Here is a 16,464-nt window from a genome sequence, read left to right as displayed (position 1 = left end):
CTAATATCATTAGCTCACAGACATTTACCTTCCCCCCCCCCCCCCCCCCAGCCTCCTTCTGTTCTGAAATTTGATATGTCCCTTTCATATGTGTTCATTTTTTGGATTGTATCCTTTGATATATATGGTCATGACAATTTTCTTCCACTATTTGATCTGAGGAAGTGGGTCTGGCCCACGAAAGCTCATCACCTAATAAACCATCTTGTTAGTCTTTAAAGTGCTACACAGTCCTGTTTTTTTGTTTCAGCTACACCAGACTAACATGGCTACATTTTTATCGCTCCTTATCCTTAGCTGTGAGAGTCTGCATTGTTATATATAAAACTTATTAAGAGAAGGAATTAACAAATGTGATCTTTCTCAACCCATTGTTCTGCAGCTCACGGTATTTGTTTGGCAAATAGAACAGAAATGTAGATGTTAGTTAACTTTCATTTTTGTTTTGATTTTAGATGAATCCATGAAAATAATTGAAAGTAGTTTTTTGCCTTCTGATAGGGTCCTATCAATTTCATAGCCATGAAAAACATGTCATGGGCCATGAAATAAGCCCTACTCCATGCCCCTCATAATTCCAGTTGGATTAGAAGTGCTTGAGTTTATTGGAAAGAAAAGGAGGAAATCAATATTAATGAAATCAACAACTGCTCATACTTGTGGTGTCACTAACTTTTAAACTGAAGATGCCACTATAGCTTGTGCTGCTGTTGCAAAAGTAAAAACTAGAAAGTTAGAATATTCTACACTCCGTAATTAGTTTCATTATCAAAATATTATACTGTGGGGGAGGCAGCTAAATGTATTTAATGATCTATGGTATTAGAATCTTTGTGGTGCAGTAGTAGACTTTGGGTGCAGTTTATATACAGAAAGATGAATTTTGTAAAATTGTTGGCTTTTTTAAACCTAAAAAAGTTTATCCCTATGTGTTTTCTGGTTCGCATTGCAGTGACCAAGTAACCACTTTTTTACACTTAGCATTGGCTGTGCAGTTGTACAAACTTGGTTACGAGAGTGATGGGCATGCAGGGTGACACCCTCAACCTACCCCCCACCCCAAAAAACCTGATTTTTTTTTCACACTTGCTATCTGTAATTCTTGCTTGAAATAATAGACACTTGAGTTTTCCTAGAGAAGATATGTAGTCTAGTGTCTAGGGCAGATGTCTTGTGTTATCAGAGAACCAGCTCTTTCCATCCCTTCTCCCTCGTAATTTCTTGTCCGTCCCTTCTTTCTCTTTGATTTGCTTTTTCCACTACCGTGCTGGTGACTAGAAGCCTTTATAGGACAGAGGTACTCGTCTTCCCTTCCTCCCTCAAAATATTACTAGACTGCTCCTAGGATACCCTTTTGTTCTCAGACAGGTCCTGCTATCCCAGGTACTTTCATTGCTGACTTTGACCTCTTCCAGGTGAAATACAAAGCTACTTGTGCATGATATAAGGGTTGGTAGAGAGAAAGGGATATGAAGTAGTTCGGAGGGGGAAATGGGTCAAAGCAAACTAAATTACTATAAAGAAATTGGTGGGGAGAAAGCAACTGACCATAATTTCTTAACATGACTCATTTTTCAGAAAAAATACTGTCAGGAAAAAGAATGAAGCAACACTTTTTGGGGCCTTTCAGTGGCTTAAAAATAGTATTTTCTTGTGCCATTTCCTTCCATTATCCATCTTTTCTTTACTCAACTCAGGCATATGCCCTGTTTTTACTATTCAAGATGAATGTCAAATTCCAGAATGATAATACCAGTGTCATGTATTTTTGAAAGGAACATAACCATTTATTTTATTCCCAATTATATGAGAGCATAAAATAAAGGGAGACACAAACATATGGTTCCTAGTATATGTGCACACGCACAACACTCACACCTTTTACCATTGCCAGATTGAGATTCCTTCAAACTTAAATATGCTGCTTAATCCTGTGGCAGCTTCCCTGGGAATAACTTAATTTAGAATGAGTATAGCTGGTGAACAAAAAGTACATTTTTCTTGTGTTAAGATAAATTATTTTAAAAGATTTCTTTTAAAAATAGTGAACTACTCAATACAGATATGAACTAACTATATTTTTGTTGTTTTCAATCAGTCCATCAGAAGAACTGTTTTTTGGATCCAAGGAAACTGGAGAAAAAAAATGTTTGATAGTTCTGACAAATGTGACTAAAAATGTAGTGGCCTTTAAGGTAAATATTATTTGTTTGTTATGCTGTCCACATGCTTTGCATTTGTATCTACTACATATATTTGAGTGTGTGTGTCTGTCTGTTCAAGAACACCTTCTAAACAGTAAGAGCTGGGACCCCAAAATTTGGTATGCAGCTTCTTTGTATCATAACTTGAAGCAAGATCAGGGTTTGGTTGTGCCAGGAAAATGGGATGGGTCTAGAATGAGATTGGCTTTATGAGAAGCATACAGAAAAGAGAGAGAATCACTAGGCAGATGAAAGGGGCTGGCTGGGAGTGTCCTTCCCCCTTTCTGGGACTGCCCCATCCCCAAGTCTTCCACTCCTGGGGCACCCTTTAGGGAGGACAGGAGGGGCTGAAGTTCCCCTCTCCCCAATTTGTATGGGAGCAGGAACATTGCTAGTTGTTCGCCTTTGTCAGGGAGTAAGGGGAGAGTGCATAGTTTCTGCATTTCTTGCTCTGGCTGAGGATCGCAGGAGGCGGACAAACCTGGACCTGCCCCATCCGGGAGACATGCATCCCTCCTGCTATGTGTGCTGGACCTGCAGTGACCATGGAGAGGTGCTTCCTGTGACCATGGAGATGCTGGGAGTAGTCCTTTCTCCTCGTGGCAGCCTACATTCTGAGCCCTTCAGTCCCAGCTCCACCATTTTATTTTCAAAAAACAAAAATTGAGTTAAGGACCCAAGCAATGCTGGGTAAATCTTTTAGTGGAAATACAAATTTATTGTGGCAATCTTTGTGTAAAGTCCTAATCTTTCATGGGAATAAATGTCCAAAGAGATAATTATCAGTAAAAATAATGAAAGGGCAATATCCTTATGCTTAAAGTGTGAAGCATTTCTTGTCTCTTTGGGTGCCTATGCATTGCTGAATTGCCCTCCTCCCCCCTCCATCTACTCACTCACTCACTCTCTTCCACTTTTAGTATTTGAAGGGAAAAAATGGACTATTTTATTTAAGGTTTTCTGGATCACCTAATATTTTGTTTCATCCCTTGTGTCTGGGAGCAGACTATAGAAATTAAAACACATTTTTACATGCATTTGGCACTGACTCAAACAACACCAAATATGATGGTCAATTGCATAAATCCAGGAGAGAACCCCACATAAAAGAGGATTTAGGGATGATTAAAAATTTTTACCTTATAATCCTCTGGATTATCCCTAGAAAGTACAAGGTGGGAACCACTATGTACATGTTTATTCCATGAACAAACCCTTCAAAAGTCCATTCTCCAGTAGATCATCTTCAGAGGAATAAGTGCACTGTTTCATTGTCAACATAGTAGCTGCATTTTTAGGGATGCAAGAAATCAAGTTAATTTAGATGTTCCTAGAATTGGTTTACCACCATTTTATACTTGTTCTCTGCATGTGTATGTGAATATGAATTGGGTTTCACAGTTGTCAGACCAGCAACTTTCATAAGTATTATGTTCAGTATTCTTGTTTGCTTTTTTTTTCTATTTGTCCTCTCTCTCTCTCTTAATAGATAAAACAAACTTCACAAGTTTTGTCCTTCCCTGTTTGGTAGAAGAAATTGGAAATATTAACTTCTGAGACTGATTCCAAAATGGAAAAGTCTGTGGGGTGTTTTTTATTGTTTGTTTAGATCTTTGTCTTTGTTCATCTTTTTGGCAATAACAGAGGGCTGTTAGTATTTTAAGAAAACCAACCTGTCTTTTTTTTTTTTTCCTTTATTGTAAGTTAGCAGTAATGGGACTGGTCAGCATATTGTGTTTAATGTGTCTGACATACACCATATGCTTTTTACATGTATTTTTAGGTGAGAACCACTGCTCCAGACAAGTATAGAGTTAAACCAAGTAATAGTAGCTGTGAACCTGGTACATCAATAGACATAGTAGTATCCCTCCATGGTGGTAAGTAAAAACACATAAGATGGAATTTTCAAACAAGTCTACCGGAGGTACATGCATAATTAACAGCTTTTCTTTGACTTGGTCTCTATATATTCTCAGTTGTTGGGGCACACCACCTGGCATTGTGAGCTTTGGGACTAATCATGGAGACTTACCTAACATCATAAGACTCCCAAAATGTATTTTTTCACTTTGGTATTGCTGTAGTGTCATCAACCAAGACTTTTGCTACTAAAATTTAAGAATGGGCCACTGTTAGCTTTCAACCATTCTTGCAGAAAACCTATTTAATTTGGTTATAATTTGGTTATAATACAGGCAGTCCCCGAGTTACGCGGATCCGACTTATGTCGGATCCACAGTTACGAACGGGGCCCTCTCCCTGGTCTCCAGCAGACCAGGGAGAGGAAGCAAAGCGGCGGAACACGCGGGCAGCGGACAGCCACGGCGCGTCTGGGCTGTCCCGCTGCCCCCGTGCTCTGCAGCTTTGCTCCGGACGCTTGTGGTACAGCAGCTGGGGCGCTGCCGGTTGGTCCCGTAGCGCCGCTCTGGGCAGTACTGGACCAATCCAGCAGCACCCCAGCTGCTCTGCCCCAGGCATCCCCAAGTCAGCCGCTGCTGAAACTGACCAGTGGCTGACTACAGGAAGCCCCTGCCCCTGGGCTTCCTGGAATCAGCTGCTGATCAGTTTCAGCAGCAGCTGACTTGGGGATGCCTGGGGTTCTTAAGTTGAATCTGTATGTAAGTCAGAAGTGGCGTCCAGATTCAGCCGCTGTTGAAACTGATCAGTTTCAGCAGCGGCTGAATCTGGACACCAGTTCCGACTTACATACAGATTCAACTTAAAAACAAACCTACAGTCCCTATCTTGTACGTAACCCGGGGACTGCCTGTAGTGCCTAGTGGAGGATTTAAAATAAGCATCATGTGTAGATTTGTATATTGAATATTGAGGAGAAATGGTTTGAATTATTTTCTTCATCCGGTAGAGAAGTGTTCTGCTAATCACTAATATGATTGGTAAAAAACAACAACAAAAACTACTGCTAAAGTGCCAAGATTTTGAATGTAAAACAAGAAAAATTAGGTTGGCTTCTGGAGAGCCACATTTCAGTACAGATAATCATTTCATTCATGTGATTTGTAATTGTAATACAATTGTACTGCTTACTGACGTTTGGAAAAGAAAAAAATTCAAAATTTGTTATGAAAATAAAATGTAAGTAGTTTTGGGAATTACATTTCTGTAAACTAGTTACATCTTGCCTTTTTCTGCATGGTTTGTTCCTTCATAATGAAATAATGTGGAATCTTTTAACAAATTTTTGAAGGGAATGTTTAGCATGAGTGAATACTAAATCCATGCACCTTTTCCATAAGACATTCTTATTTAAACATTTCTAATTAAAATGCACCACTATGTTTAACTTTCTTTTTAATTTTGAAGGGTCCAAAATTTGAAATAATTTTGCTAAGGGCAATTATGTCAAATTGTACCCTAAATCCAATAAAGTGATTATCTTGTTTATGCATCTGTTGCCATCCTGCCACTCTTTTTTTTTTATTTTTTTATTTTTTTATTTTTTTAACTACAAGCCTTGTCAACCTCCTGATTTTTGTGAACCAATGGAAACAAATATTGGATTATTCATTAGCATAGTTTTGCTGTTGCAATTTAGCTAAATAGTCTCCATTATGAAAATTTTAATTTCTACAGTTTAATGTGTTTTCCCCTTTATTCCTGTGTGACTTCACAAGTTTTTGATACCTGCTATAGTTGCAGTGTACCTACCTTCTTCAAGTGATAGTCCCTATGTTTATTCCACATGTGGAGGCACATGGTATGCATGCACATGAGTCTGGAAGTGTTTTTTAGCAATGTCTGTTGACCTACATGTGCATAATGCTCCTCCTTAGGCTCGCAGGAGTAGAGGAGGTAGTGTGCGTTCACACCACTCCAGTTCCCTCTCACCTCTGCATGGCCTCAGTGAGATCCCCTGTTCTTTCATGCTCTTAGACTAAGAGTGATTTTACTTCGTACATAGCTTGTAAATAGTTTTGTTAGTATGGTTAGGTTATAGAGTAGTTATTAGAATAGTTCTCTTCTCCGTATAGCAGAGATCAGCAACCTTTTCAAACCGAAGAGCCAAACTGCATTAAAATTCAGAACAAGTGGTCAACAAAGCCATATAAGAATGCCCATTTGCATGACGGAAAATATACAACTTGATATTATTGTTAGTTACATAATGACTAATAATAACATAAATGAAACCTTGTACTCACAGACTTTATTTACGGGGACTTATGTTGCTCCATCTTTTTGCACATTTCTTTGAAGTTTACATCATAACTGATCAAATCCAGGTTCATGCACACATCCAAGCTACATGAGTAATTACGTGTTTTTAAAATTTTGAATTTTTTCATTTTAATTTTAAAAGTTGCATGTATTTTGGGAATGAAAGAGCCATATTTTGGTTCCATACTGAGCCATATTGTGGACCCCTGCTGTATAGGAACTGCATTCTCCTCCAATCCTTGCCCCCCCCCCCCCCCCCAGGACTAAGCCCCAGGACTAAGCCCAAGATCCCAAGCTTCAACAAAGCTCCTACCCACACTCCATCTCTGAGTGTCAGCACCAGCAGTGCTTCTACTGCTTGGGTGAGACACACACCATGGCACACTGTGTCCTCTGTAAGTCCTTCCTCCCCACAACCAGGAAAGCCCATGAGTTCCATCTCTGAAAATACTTTAGAGGAGATGATACAACCCTAGCCTCGCTCAGATTCTAGTCCAGGAGACTCCCCCTCTTTCTTCACATACAGCAGTTATCACCAGCAGCGACTGTCCCCTTTGAGCACAGTGCCTACCTTGGAGCTGGCAATACTATAGATTAAGGTCAGGTCACAAAACAAGAGCAAAAAACTCTTATAAGCACAAGAGCAGGTGTCTGCAAAGGACTGCTCTCAGGCTCAGCGTTTCCTCACTGAGCCAAGTTGGGTGAGATGTACAGCAGGTACCAGTGTGATCCAACGATACTAGTGGTCATCTGGACACCCAAACAACTGGCATGTTCATTGACACACACAAAACCACCCATCTCTGTTTATGCATTGTATCACTGTCTGCTTCATGAAAGGATTATTCAATACCTTTCCACCAGTGTAGATGCCCACACCCCCATGAACCTTAATCTCCTTCTCTTTGCCCTCACAAGACCACCCTTTGAACCAATGGTCACATGCATTTTCTCCCACTTCTCAATGAAAGTGTCATTCCTGGTAGCCATAACCTCAGCCAAACAAGTCAGTGAGTTTGCAGCTATGATGGCCGACCTCCCCTCCCACTCACCCACAATAATCCACAAGAATAAGATGCCCTTATGGCTGTACCCCAGATTCTTTCCATCAGTCCATCCAGTTACCAGTATTCCACCCAAATTCATGCACCACACCACCAGCAGGGTCCTGCACTCCCTCAACATCCAATGCTCATGAGTGTTCTTCTTCCGCAGGACCATTTGTTTAAAAAAATCACTTAAATAATTTGTGGGCATTGCCAGAATATCAAAGGGGCAAGCCCTTTCTCCTCAGCCCATCTCCAAATTTGTCTTGGAGTGCATCCTTGAATGCTACAAACACGCCAACTATCTTCGTCAGGCAGGGTCATGGTTCATTGTACAAAGACGCAGGTTACCTCCTCAGCCTCATTGATGGATATGTCCTGGCAAGACATCTGTTGAGCTTTGACAAGGTGCGCTCTCCACGCTTTCACATCATGCTGTGTCAAACTATAGATCACGGTGTTGTTGGTATCTTCATGCCTGTCTCTGTGCTGATTGCTTGCAAGACACCCACATGTGGAATACACATAAGTAACTTCCTCTTCTTTGAGTGATGGTCCTTACCTGTAACTGGAAGCTCTTTCAGGTGTGTGGGTCCTCTCTGTGTTCCACTATCCAACCTCCATCCCCTCTGCTTTGGAATGGATTCTCTCATGGTAAGAGGGAAACTGCAGTGGAATCAACCCGCACTAGTTTATACCCTCAGTTGAGAGCGAGAAAGAGACTCGCTCTGAAACACTTCTAGACTCAGGTGCATGACACACATGCACATCATCCATGTATGAAATACACACAGCGACCACTTGTCTCGAAGAGCTTTCAATTACACGAGTGACCTCCTCTCTCTAGTATTTATGCAGTTCTGTTAAATGTACTTAACTGCACAATTCACATTTTCCTTACTAACTAAAATTACTTTTCAACTTCCTTCCTGAAAAAGCAAAAGTGATGTATGCATGCAGCCTTTTCTAAATCTATTGTTTTGGATTTTTTGGTTGAGGGTAGGTTTTACCGCTTCCCTGCAGGATCGTTTCCTGATAATGGCAGCAGAAATGGACCAGTCTTCTGGAGCAGGTGTTCCAGAACTGGCTCAGTTTTGGAAAGAAGTTCCTAGAAACAAAGTGATGGAACATAGGTAAGCATATAGTTTAGTCTTGTGTTAAAGACTTTCTTATAGGGACTTTGTATTTCAATTTCTCGTATTTGTGCACATAAAAAATTCTGCAAGTTGAATTATGGTTTTTGTGACCTCTTTTCATCCCCATTGCCTGCAGTGGGTTTTGCAGATAAAACTGATTGGGACTTGGTTTGTTATTGATGCATATTTTGTAATAAAATTGAACATTTGCACTTGCACAGTAGCAAAAATTATTTCTGTAACAAAAGTAAACAAATGCTACTCAATAGACAGAGTAGCTATGCTGAGTAAGAAAGTACTATTTTTATATGAGAACTGCAGTTAAGCATTCTCTTTAATACAAAAAAAAGTATAATTTCTTTTCTATTTTCTAAACAGCAAATAGTTAGAGGAATTAAGTAATAGAGAAATATTTTCCAGATAACACTAGTATACTCTTTCCCCTGTCAGAAATGCACTGGTAGAAATGTCTCCCATAGAGCCAGCAGCCCTGCTTTACTGATTGCATACCTTAATCCATGATACAAAGTTTAATCCATGATGCAAAGTTTATCAGAACACTCATGCAAGTGAAGCCTGGGATTAAAATATCCCGGGCTTTATTTTCATGTTCCCAGGCGCTGCCTTTTTAAATGACCCGTAGTTCGAACTCCCTGCCTGCGGCTACACGCGGCACGGGCTGGGTAGTTCAAATTAAAGCTCCTAATTCGAACTACCGTTACTCCTCATTGCAGAAGGAGTCCCCAGCCTTGGTATTCGGGTTGCCGCAGCTGCTGCATCCCCAACCCTGACCCCACTGCTTCTGTGTGTGGCCACGTCTCCATCCTTGCTTCCCCTACTAGAGCTGTTGCAGCTGACACATCCCTGCTACTGGAGCTGCCATGGCCCTGGCTGTGTTACCGGGCCTCCAACCCCAGTCCCAGCACTGTGGGCTCTGAGCCACCAACCATCTTGCCACTGGGGCTCACAGCCAGGACTCCCTGGTCCAGGAACATCCATGGCCCTGCCGGACCACAGATGTTGCCAGACGAGGGAGTCCCAGTTTTTGGGGCCAACCTGTATGCCTTTGGATTATTAAGCAATTCATAAATACAGCCATTAGGTACATTTTCTGTTGCTCTGTTATTAACAAACTCGTTCTTTCTGGAAAGTGTAAAAACAATGTAATTTTTCAAGGAATTGTGGGATTTTCTCATATTTTATCGGTTTTTTTGTTTGTTTTTCAAAATACAAATTGTATAAGGATTGTTTAATCTCTCCATTCTTCCAAAATCCCCAAAGAATAAAGTTCCATATAGGAAAATGACACAATTTTTAGATCCTTTTTTTTTCCACATATTGGAAAAGTAAGCTATATACATCTGCATACTGAGAAGTAAATTGCAAGAAAGCACTTACTTAAACTTGGGTATTCTGTTATGGTAGAGCATTGAACAATAATGAGAAATTACTTGACGATATTAAAGCTGCCCACAGTAGCTTTTAAGGGATACTTGACTAATGAACCAATACAAATGAATGCCCCAGGAAGCCAGGTGTTCTGAAATGTGCTTGATCCAGTAATGTGGCATATAGCTTTATACAGTTCTGACCTTTTCGTGTGTTCAAGGAAACCTAAATCAGGTGCAGTAGAGCATGTCATTGTTGTCCACCTAAAGTCATGCATTGTTATTTAAATATTTATAGACGGAGATGAATAGCTCCATCTTGATAAGTCCTCTCCCAGAGGAAGCCATTTAACCGGTTTTTGAAAAAAAAAAATGTTATTTCAAAACATTCTGTTCTTTTTATTCTATGCAAAGTTTTAGCATTTCCATTCTTTTCACCTGAATAGACTGGGGAAAAAAAGTCTCACGATAAACTTGATTCCCACCCGCAGCAAAATAAAGGCATCCATTTCGTATTTAATGGGTGTGTTTCCAGAATGGATCCTGCTGTGTGTTTTATAAACTGCTTCAGTTTCCAATATCCTATGACATTAAATGCATTAATGACTGGTTTATTTCTTCTCACATAATTTTTCTAATCTTGTTATTGTAAACCATATGTCTTGAAGCTGATAATTAAGTATATTCAGGCATGTTTTGAAATTTAGTTCTGGATTCTCTAAATATTTTATACTTAAAATAAATCAACATTTCTTTAGTATTGAATCTTCTATTATAATCAGTTATATGGTGTATGTAACAAGGTTAAAAGCATAAAGATAAGTGATATAGTCTAAGTCAGTGGTTCTCAACCTGCAGCCTGATCAGCATGCAGCTGTGGCCCATGTGACATCCTCAGGCCATTCTGTAGTTAGTGAATAGATAGTGTAACTGGTGCTCAGATAACCGGTAAAGAGCTATACGTGTGGCCAGCAATGGTCACCGTGGTTGAGAACTACTGTCCTAAGGGATTATTCTGTTCATGTTTTGCCTTCGTACTTCAAAAGCAGTCACAGTGCCCATGATATTTTGGGCATGATCTATATCCTGTTCACTTAATTTGGGTCAGAGTCATATTTTGATAAGAATGTTGTATTGAACTATTTGGTGTAAAATAATTGAACTGTAATATGTTACAAAAAGTCTTTTATTATTTTTGTCCTTAGTGTTTTTGTTGTTTCATCTAAAACATGAAAACTTATTATTATTAATAAACTGCATTTAAATTTTCACAGGTTAAGATGTCATGTTGTAGAAAGTAGCAAACCTTCTACTCTGTCATTAAAAGAGAATTCATTGAATATGCCAACAAAAACCAATGAAGATTTACATTTACAGGTAAGAGGGAACAGAATTACAGGTTATTAGCTTGCAGTTATAAATGGCAATAGAAAATTTAATGAAATAGTACAAAACAAGTTCAATGTTGAAAGTATTTCCAGTGGAGCACTGGAATGCATCAAAGGAACTATAAACCAAATAGTGACATGATTTAAATTATTCTTGTTATATTAATAAAATGAACTCTAGCACCTTTGCCAGTTCCAACACAGTACTCACTTTCCTTTAGAATGTATAGCGTAGTTCAAGTAGTGGAATTTCTGTGTGCTCTTATCTGCCACTTAGTAGAAAAATGTGATATTATTTATTTGTATTGATATGTATATACACATTATAGGTATATCAAGATAGAATTGGGTATACATCTGAAATAATATCTTCTACAGATGTGATCCAAAGTATGGGAGCAGACTGTTGTAGAGGAATTCTTGAAGATTTGTATGTACCTCATACTGTTGGCTAATTCAGTATTGTAACTGCTTTTCAGTTACCAGATAGCTAAAATCACTAGAAATATGACAGTTCATTCAGTAAAAAGCTATTTAATATCATATAACCTATTTTTCTTTTCAGCTAACTCAATTATTACAAGTTAATAAAAAACTTCAAGAGCAGATTGATTACTGTGTCTGGTTCCAACAGCTAATAGTTGTATTAGCATTGGTCTTAGTTGTTATTGCTGCCTTTTGCTTCTACTTGTTGTACACTCAAAGATGCTAAAAAGCAATGCTTTGTACTACACATGCTGCCTGTTCTAATCAAAAGAAAGAATCCAATGCTGCTCCACTAAAACCCAGAAACTACCAAAACTGAGAGAGGTCAGTGCTCCATTGAGACTGAAAAATACAACTTTGAGTCATACTACTACTACTGATAAAAGAAGAAATGAAAGACCAACAAGAGCTCAGAAATTTACTGAGACTGTCTTGACACAGAAAGAAGAGTATATTAGAAGAACTAGAAGCTATGTTCACTGGACAAGTTACTGAAAATTACAAAACAGAAAATATGACAATGTAACAGTATAACTTAAAACTGCGTAGAATATATTATTTTTCCCTTTTTGTTGAAAGTACTTTAAATGTCACCTTTTTTTGGTTCATTCATGATCATGTAAGCAAGATGTATTAAAGTGCAAACAGACTGCTTAACTTTATTTAAAAATAACCTTTTTTACAGAATTAATAGTTGCGAAGTGTAGGTTAGATTTTTTTTTTCTTACGTTGTATATGTGTATGAAAATAGAGGGACATGAACATGCAGTACACAGTAATTAGATGGTCATGCATATTGAAATTCAGGAATAGCATCCTTATCATGGGTATTTTTTGTGAATGTAAATTGTTGTATAAATATGTCATGCCAAACAGTATACACAGCTCATCGATTTGTAGCCATATTGCCATGAAAAATAATAATTCCAAAGACATTTGATTAAAATACTTTTGAGACATTGTCATAATTAATTATAAATATTTTGTTCTGTTACATTTTCTCTCTTCAGTGTTTACTAATTGTGTTGTTGTGGAAGGAACTTTTTATTCAAACACCAAAGCAACTTGCTGTTAAATATATCTGGATAGTCAGCTGCATGATTCATAAAAAAAGCTAAAAATAACCAATGTAAGAAACATTTGAGAAATGCACAGTTTACTTCAATCATGCATGAATATTTGGAAGAGATAAGCCAAATCAGGATAAGATTGGGCATATTAAATAGAATATGAAAAATACAGTATCTGCTGCTACTTTAAAAGCATTTTAGGAATGGTATTGAAAATGAATGAGCATTTATTGTAGCAGAAATTCTTTATACTCATTTCTGCATATTAAATTGTCTAAAGCTGAATAGGAGGTATAGTATCTTTCATACCTTTTAATCCTTTTTTTAACTAACCATTTATAATAATTGCTTGAAATTTAAAACTGAAATTCGTTTATAATTTTCACCACAAATTGGCTAGGTCTGGATAAGTCTATTAATTAAAGCTGGGCTGATGGCTTTAATTTTTTTTGTATAAATTAGAAAAGATCATTGCAGAGTTCATGTATATTTACAGCATTCTGTCCCCCCCCAAAAAAACAAATATATGGGGGGAAAAACAGGACAAAGTTTGAGTGTCTCTTGTCAGGGTCTTTTGAATGATTATAAATGTGGCATAGTTGACAAAGTAAAAGAAAATTGTTTAAAAAATTCTGATCGATAATTTATTCTACAAAATTGTAGGTAGTATACTAATAGACTAATTCTGGTAAAGCAGAATATCAATCCAATAAAATAACAGAAAATGTACTATATAAATGGAAAGCTTCTGCAGAAGTATTTTTGTACTTGGTGAGCAATCCTGTATTAACTCATATTTCAATGTTATTCTGTAACAATGTTATCTTAATTTTCCTTGTTTGGGGTTCTGTTGAGCTTGCTTTCTTCTGTTCTTTTATTTTCCATAATATTTAATACATTCAAAAATGGTTACCAGTGGCCCATATTGTTCAAATTATTTTCCTATACTTAAGATTCAAATGTTGAAGATGAAATAAGACATTTAATGGAACATCCTCTGGAAAAATGATCATGTTCTGATAATATACAGTAATTTGTAAATTAAAGACAAGATTTACTAACTCTGATTACAAAATGTTAATCACTAATTTTGATTGGATATAATAGCACTTTATTGTAAAATTACAAAAAATATATTCTTAGTATCTTTGCCAATTTAAATATTCTAATGTCTTGGTGCTTTTCTATATTTTCAGTACTTTTAATACTATGTTCGTATTTACTTTATATGACTGATCAGATGAACATGTTTTCTATTTTAATATGTTTTAGAGAAATAAATGCACTTGTGAAATAGGAAAAAATGTGGCATTTACTGTTCAGAATCCTAAAAGAGATAAAAATGGCTGGGTTTTGCATTGTGGGTTTGCCCTTTTAGAGTACAGTTCCTAGCACAATCGGACACCAGCGTAGTAGTGGCCTCTAGGTACAAGGTTTGCCAAGATTTTGTGTATGCATGTGATGTGTACCCACAGACACATTATCTTGCAAAACCTAACTAAAATTTCAGTATGGTATAGTATGTGAAGATATAAATGTAATCCAAAGAGTATAATGAACCATAGACCAAAAAGTGAAATTATTCTAGGTTTATTTGGTACCGCCTGAGTACAAAGGGCTGGTCTTGGTGACCTCTGAAGGTATCTTTTGTGTACCTATATTTCCATGATCACGCAACATACAATTCTTTGAGCAGTGTCCCTTTGGGTCATCCACTTCAGGCATACATGTGCTTCTTACTTTCTAAACAAGGGCTTATCTGGCCTGTGCATATGCCCTGTGCCACCTTATGCCATATGCTGAGGCTATAGGGGTGCAGAGCTGATCTGCCCTCAATTTGATCTAAATCAGGCTGAGAGATGTATCCTGCCCATCAATCGTTTTAATCTGGCCTTTGAGCTCCTGTTGGTGAGAAGAGTCTGGGGATGGGATTGCCTTGCCCTGTACAAGTCCCAGAAGCAGCAGTATGCCCTCTCCCCTGGCTCCTATGCATAGAGGCAGCCTATCCTTTGTGTGCTATCCTTGGTCCAAGCGTTGCCCCCGCAGTTCCATTTGGCTGACAGCCACAGCCCTTGGGAGCCGCAGGGGCAGTGACTGTGGATAAGGGCGGCGTACCGAGCCACTTGGCCATGCCTCTGAGTAGGAGCTCCAAGGGGGACATGTCACTGCTCCTGGAAGCTGCTTGAGGAAGTAGGCGCAACACAAAACCTGCACCCATGAGCACCTATACCCCTGCCCATCCCTGATCCCCCCTGCCATTGTCCAAACCCCTCTGCCCCAGTCTAGAGCACCCTCTTACACTGTAAACTCCTCAGCCCCACCCCACAGCCTCCCACATGCTAACCCCAATTTTGTGAGTGTTCACAGCTCTCCATAAAATTTCCATACCCTGATGTGTAGCTCTCAGGCCAAAAACATGGCCGCCCCGATATAATCTGTCTTGACCTGAAATGGAGCCTTTGCATATCTACCTTGAGCTTGCCTCAGCCTTTCTAATTTTCCCTCGTGTTAGGATACTTAGTCTAGTAGTTGGTGGTAGCTTGTGTAGTTAGCTTTTATTTAGAGGTGCTGAAGGATTGGTTTGTTTTCTGCTCCCTTTTTCCTCTGGAAGACTGGATTTCCTGGCAGAGCAAGCCTGCCTTGCCAGGCTTCGAATGTTGCTTCTCCTGCCAAGAGACTATTCCTGTAAGGGGAACCAAGCAGCTTTCAGTGCTGAGACCCACACCTCCGAACTACTGGTGTATGGCCCTGCAGACTTTCAACCATTTTCAGAAGGTGACACCCCTCCACCGTGACGTGATCTGAACAAGACTTCCAACCAGTGGGGTTCCTCAACATATCTCTTCAGAAATCCCCTTTTAGCTTGTTAGTGGGGAGTGTTATACGGGTCACAGAGGGTGATGAAACCAACCCTGTATTTCATCACAGAGGGTGATGAAACTAACACTCTGCTTGCCGTAAATTAGCAACAGTTTACTAAACCACTGGTACTGTCTTATCGGGTAAGGAGAGTTATGCAACTTTCACCTCCCTGATTAGCCTCCTTACAGGAGACAGTTGGGGAGCCAGAGACTAGGCTCATGAGGAGGCCACCTCTGAAATTCCCATAACAGACCAGGCTGTTATGGTTCTATCCCATTCCATTGCTGACAGCTTCAGACAATTTGAAGACTTCATTAGGATAGCTGCTACTCTCCAGATCCCTTCAGAAATGTGATTCCACATGTGGATATCTTGCAGTCAACACTCTTCAAAGTGCCACTACCCATTAAGGAGGCTAAAATGGCATAAACACTCCTGTGTAACAGGACAGATAAAAAGTGCCATGTTCCCCACAAAGAATCTGATTTTTTTTTTCTTTTCCTCTCTTAAGGAACTCATTAGTGGTACATGCAATAAGTGAATGGGGTAAACATTTTTCTAGCTTTACTCCTTACAAATAAGTGCTGAAAAAGGCCAAATGTGATCATCGCTAACTACAGTTTTCACCAGTTACAGTAGGCTCACAGCCCTTTATTGAAGAATTGCTATAAGAACACAGAGCAGTTCTAATAAATCATCTTT

The 16,464-nt window shown here is 38.8% G+C and overlaps 1 protein-coding gene across 6 annotated transcripts in view; it reads left to right on the top strand.

The window, feature by feature from the left end:
- MOSPD2 (motile sperm domain containing 2) overlaps positions 1–16,464 on the top strand; it is a 97,428-nt gene that overhangs the window by 58,617 nt on the left and 22,347 nt on the right. For 3 of the 6 annotated variants that reach the window (XM_075914507.1, XM_075914499.1, XM_075914490.1), the window contains exons 11-15: positions 2,099–2,195; positions 3,988–4,084; positions 8,436–8,565; positions 11,231–11,333; positions 11,910–14,204. In XM_075914507.1, the coding sequence (XP_075770622.1) occupies positions 2,099–2,195; positions 3,988–4,084; positions 8,436–8,565; positions 11,231–11,333; positions 11,910–12,056 (574 nt within the window). In that variant the 3' untranslated portion in view covers positions 12,057–14,204. Of the gene's footprint in view, positions 1–2,098; positions 2,196–3,987; positions 4,085–8,435; positions 8,566–11,230; positions 11,334–11,909; positions 14,205–16,464 lie in introns of those variants that run through there. The other 3 variants (XR_012898649.1, XM_075914515.1, XR_012898654.1) reach the window with 2 other exon arrangements.

Source organism: Pelodiscus sinensis, chromosome 1 (genome assembly GCF_049634645.1).
Source record: "Pelodiscus sinensis isolate JC-2024 chromosome 1, ASM4963464v1, whole genome shotgun sequence".
Taxonomy (NCBI): Eukaryota; Metazoa; Chordata; order Testudines; family Trionychidae; genus Pelodiscus; species Pelodiscus sinensis.
The sequence above is the reverse complement of the archived record's forward strand: the minus strand, read 5'-3'. Positions and strand labels throughout refer to the sequence as shown.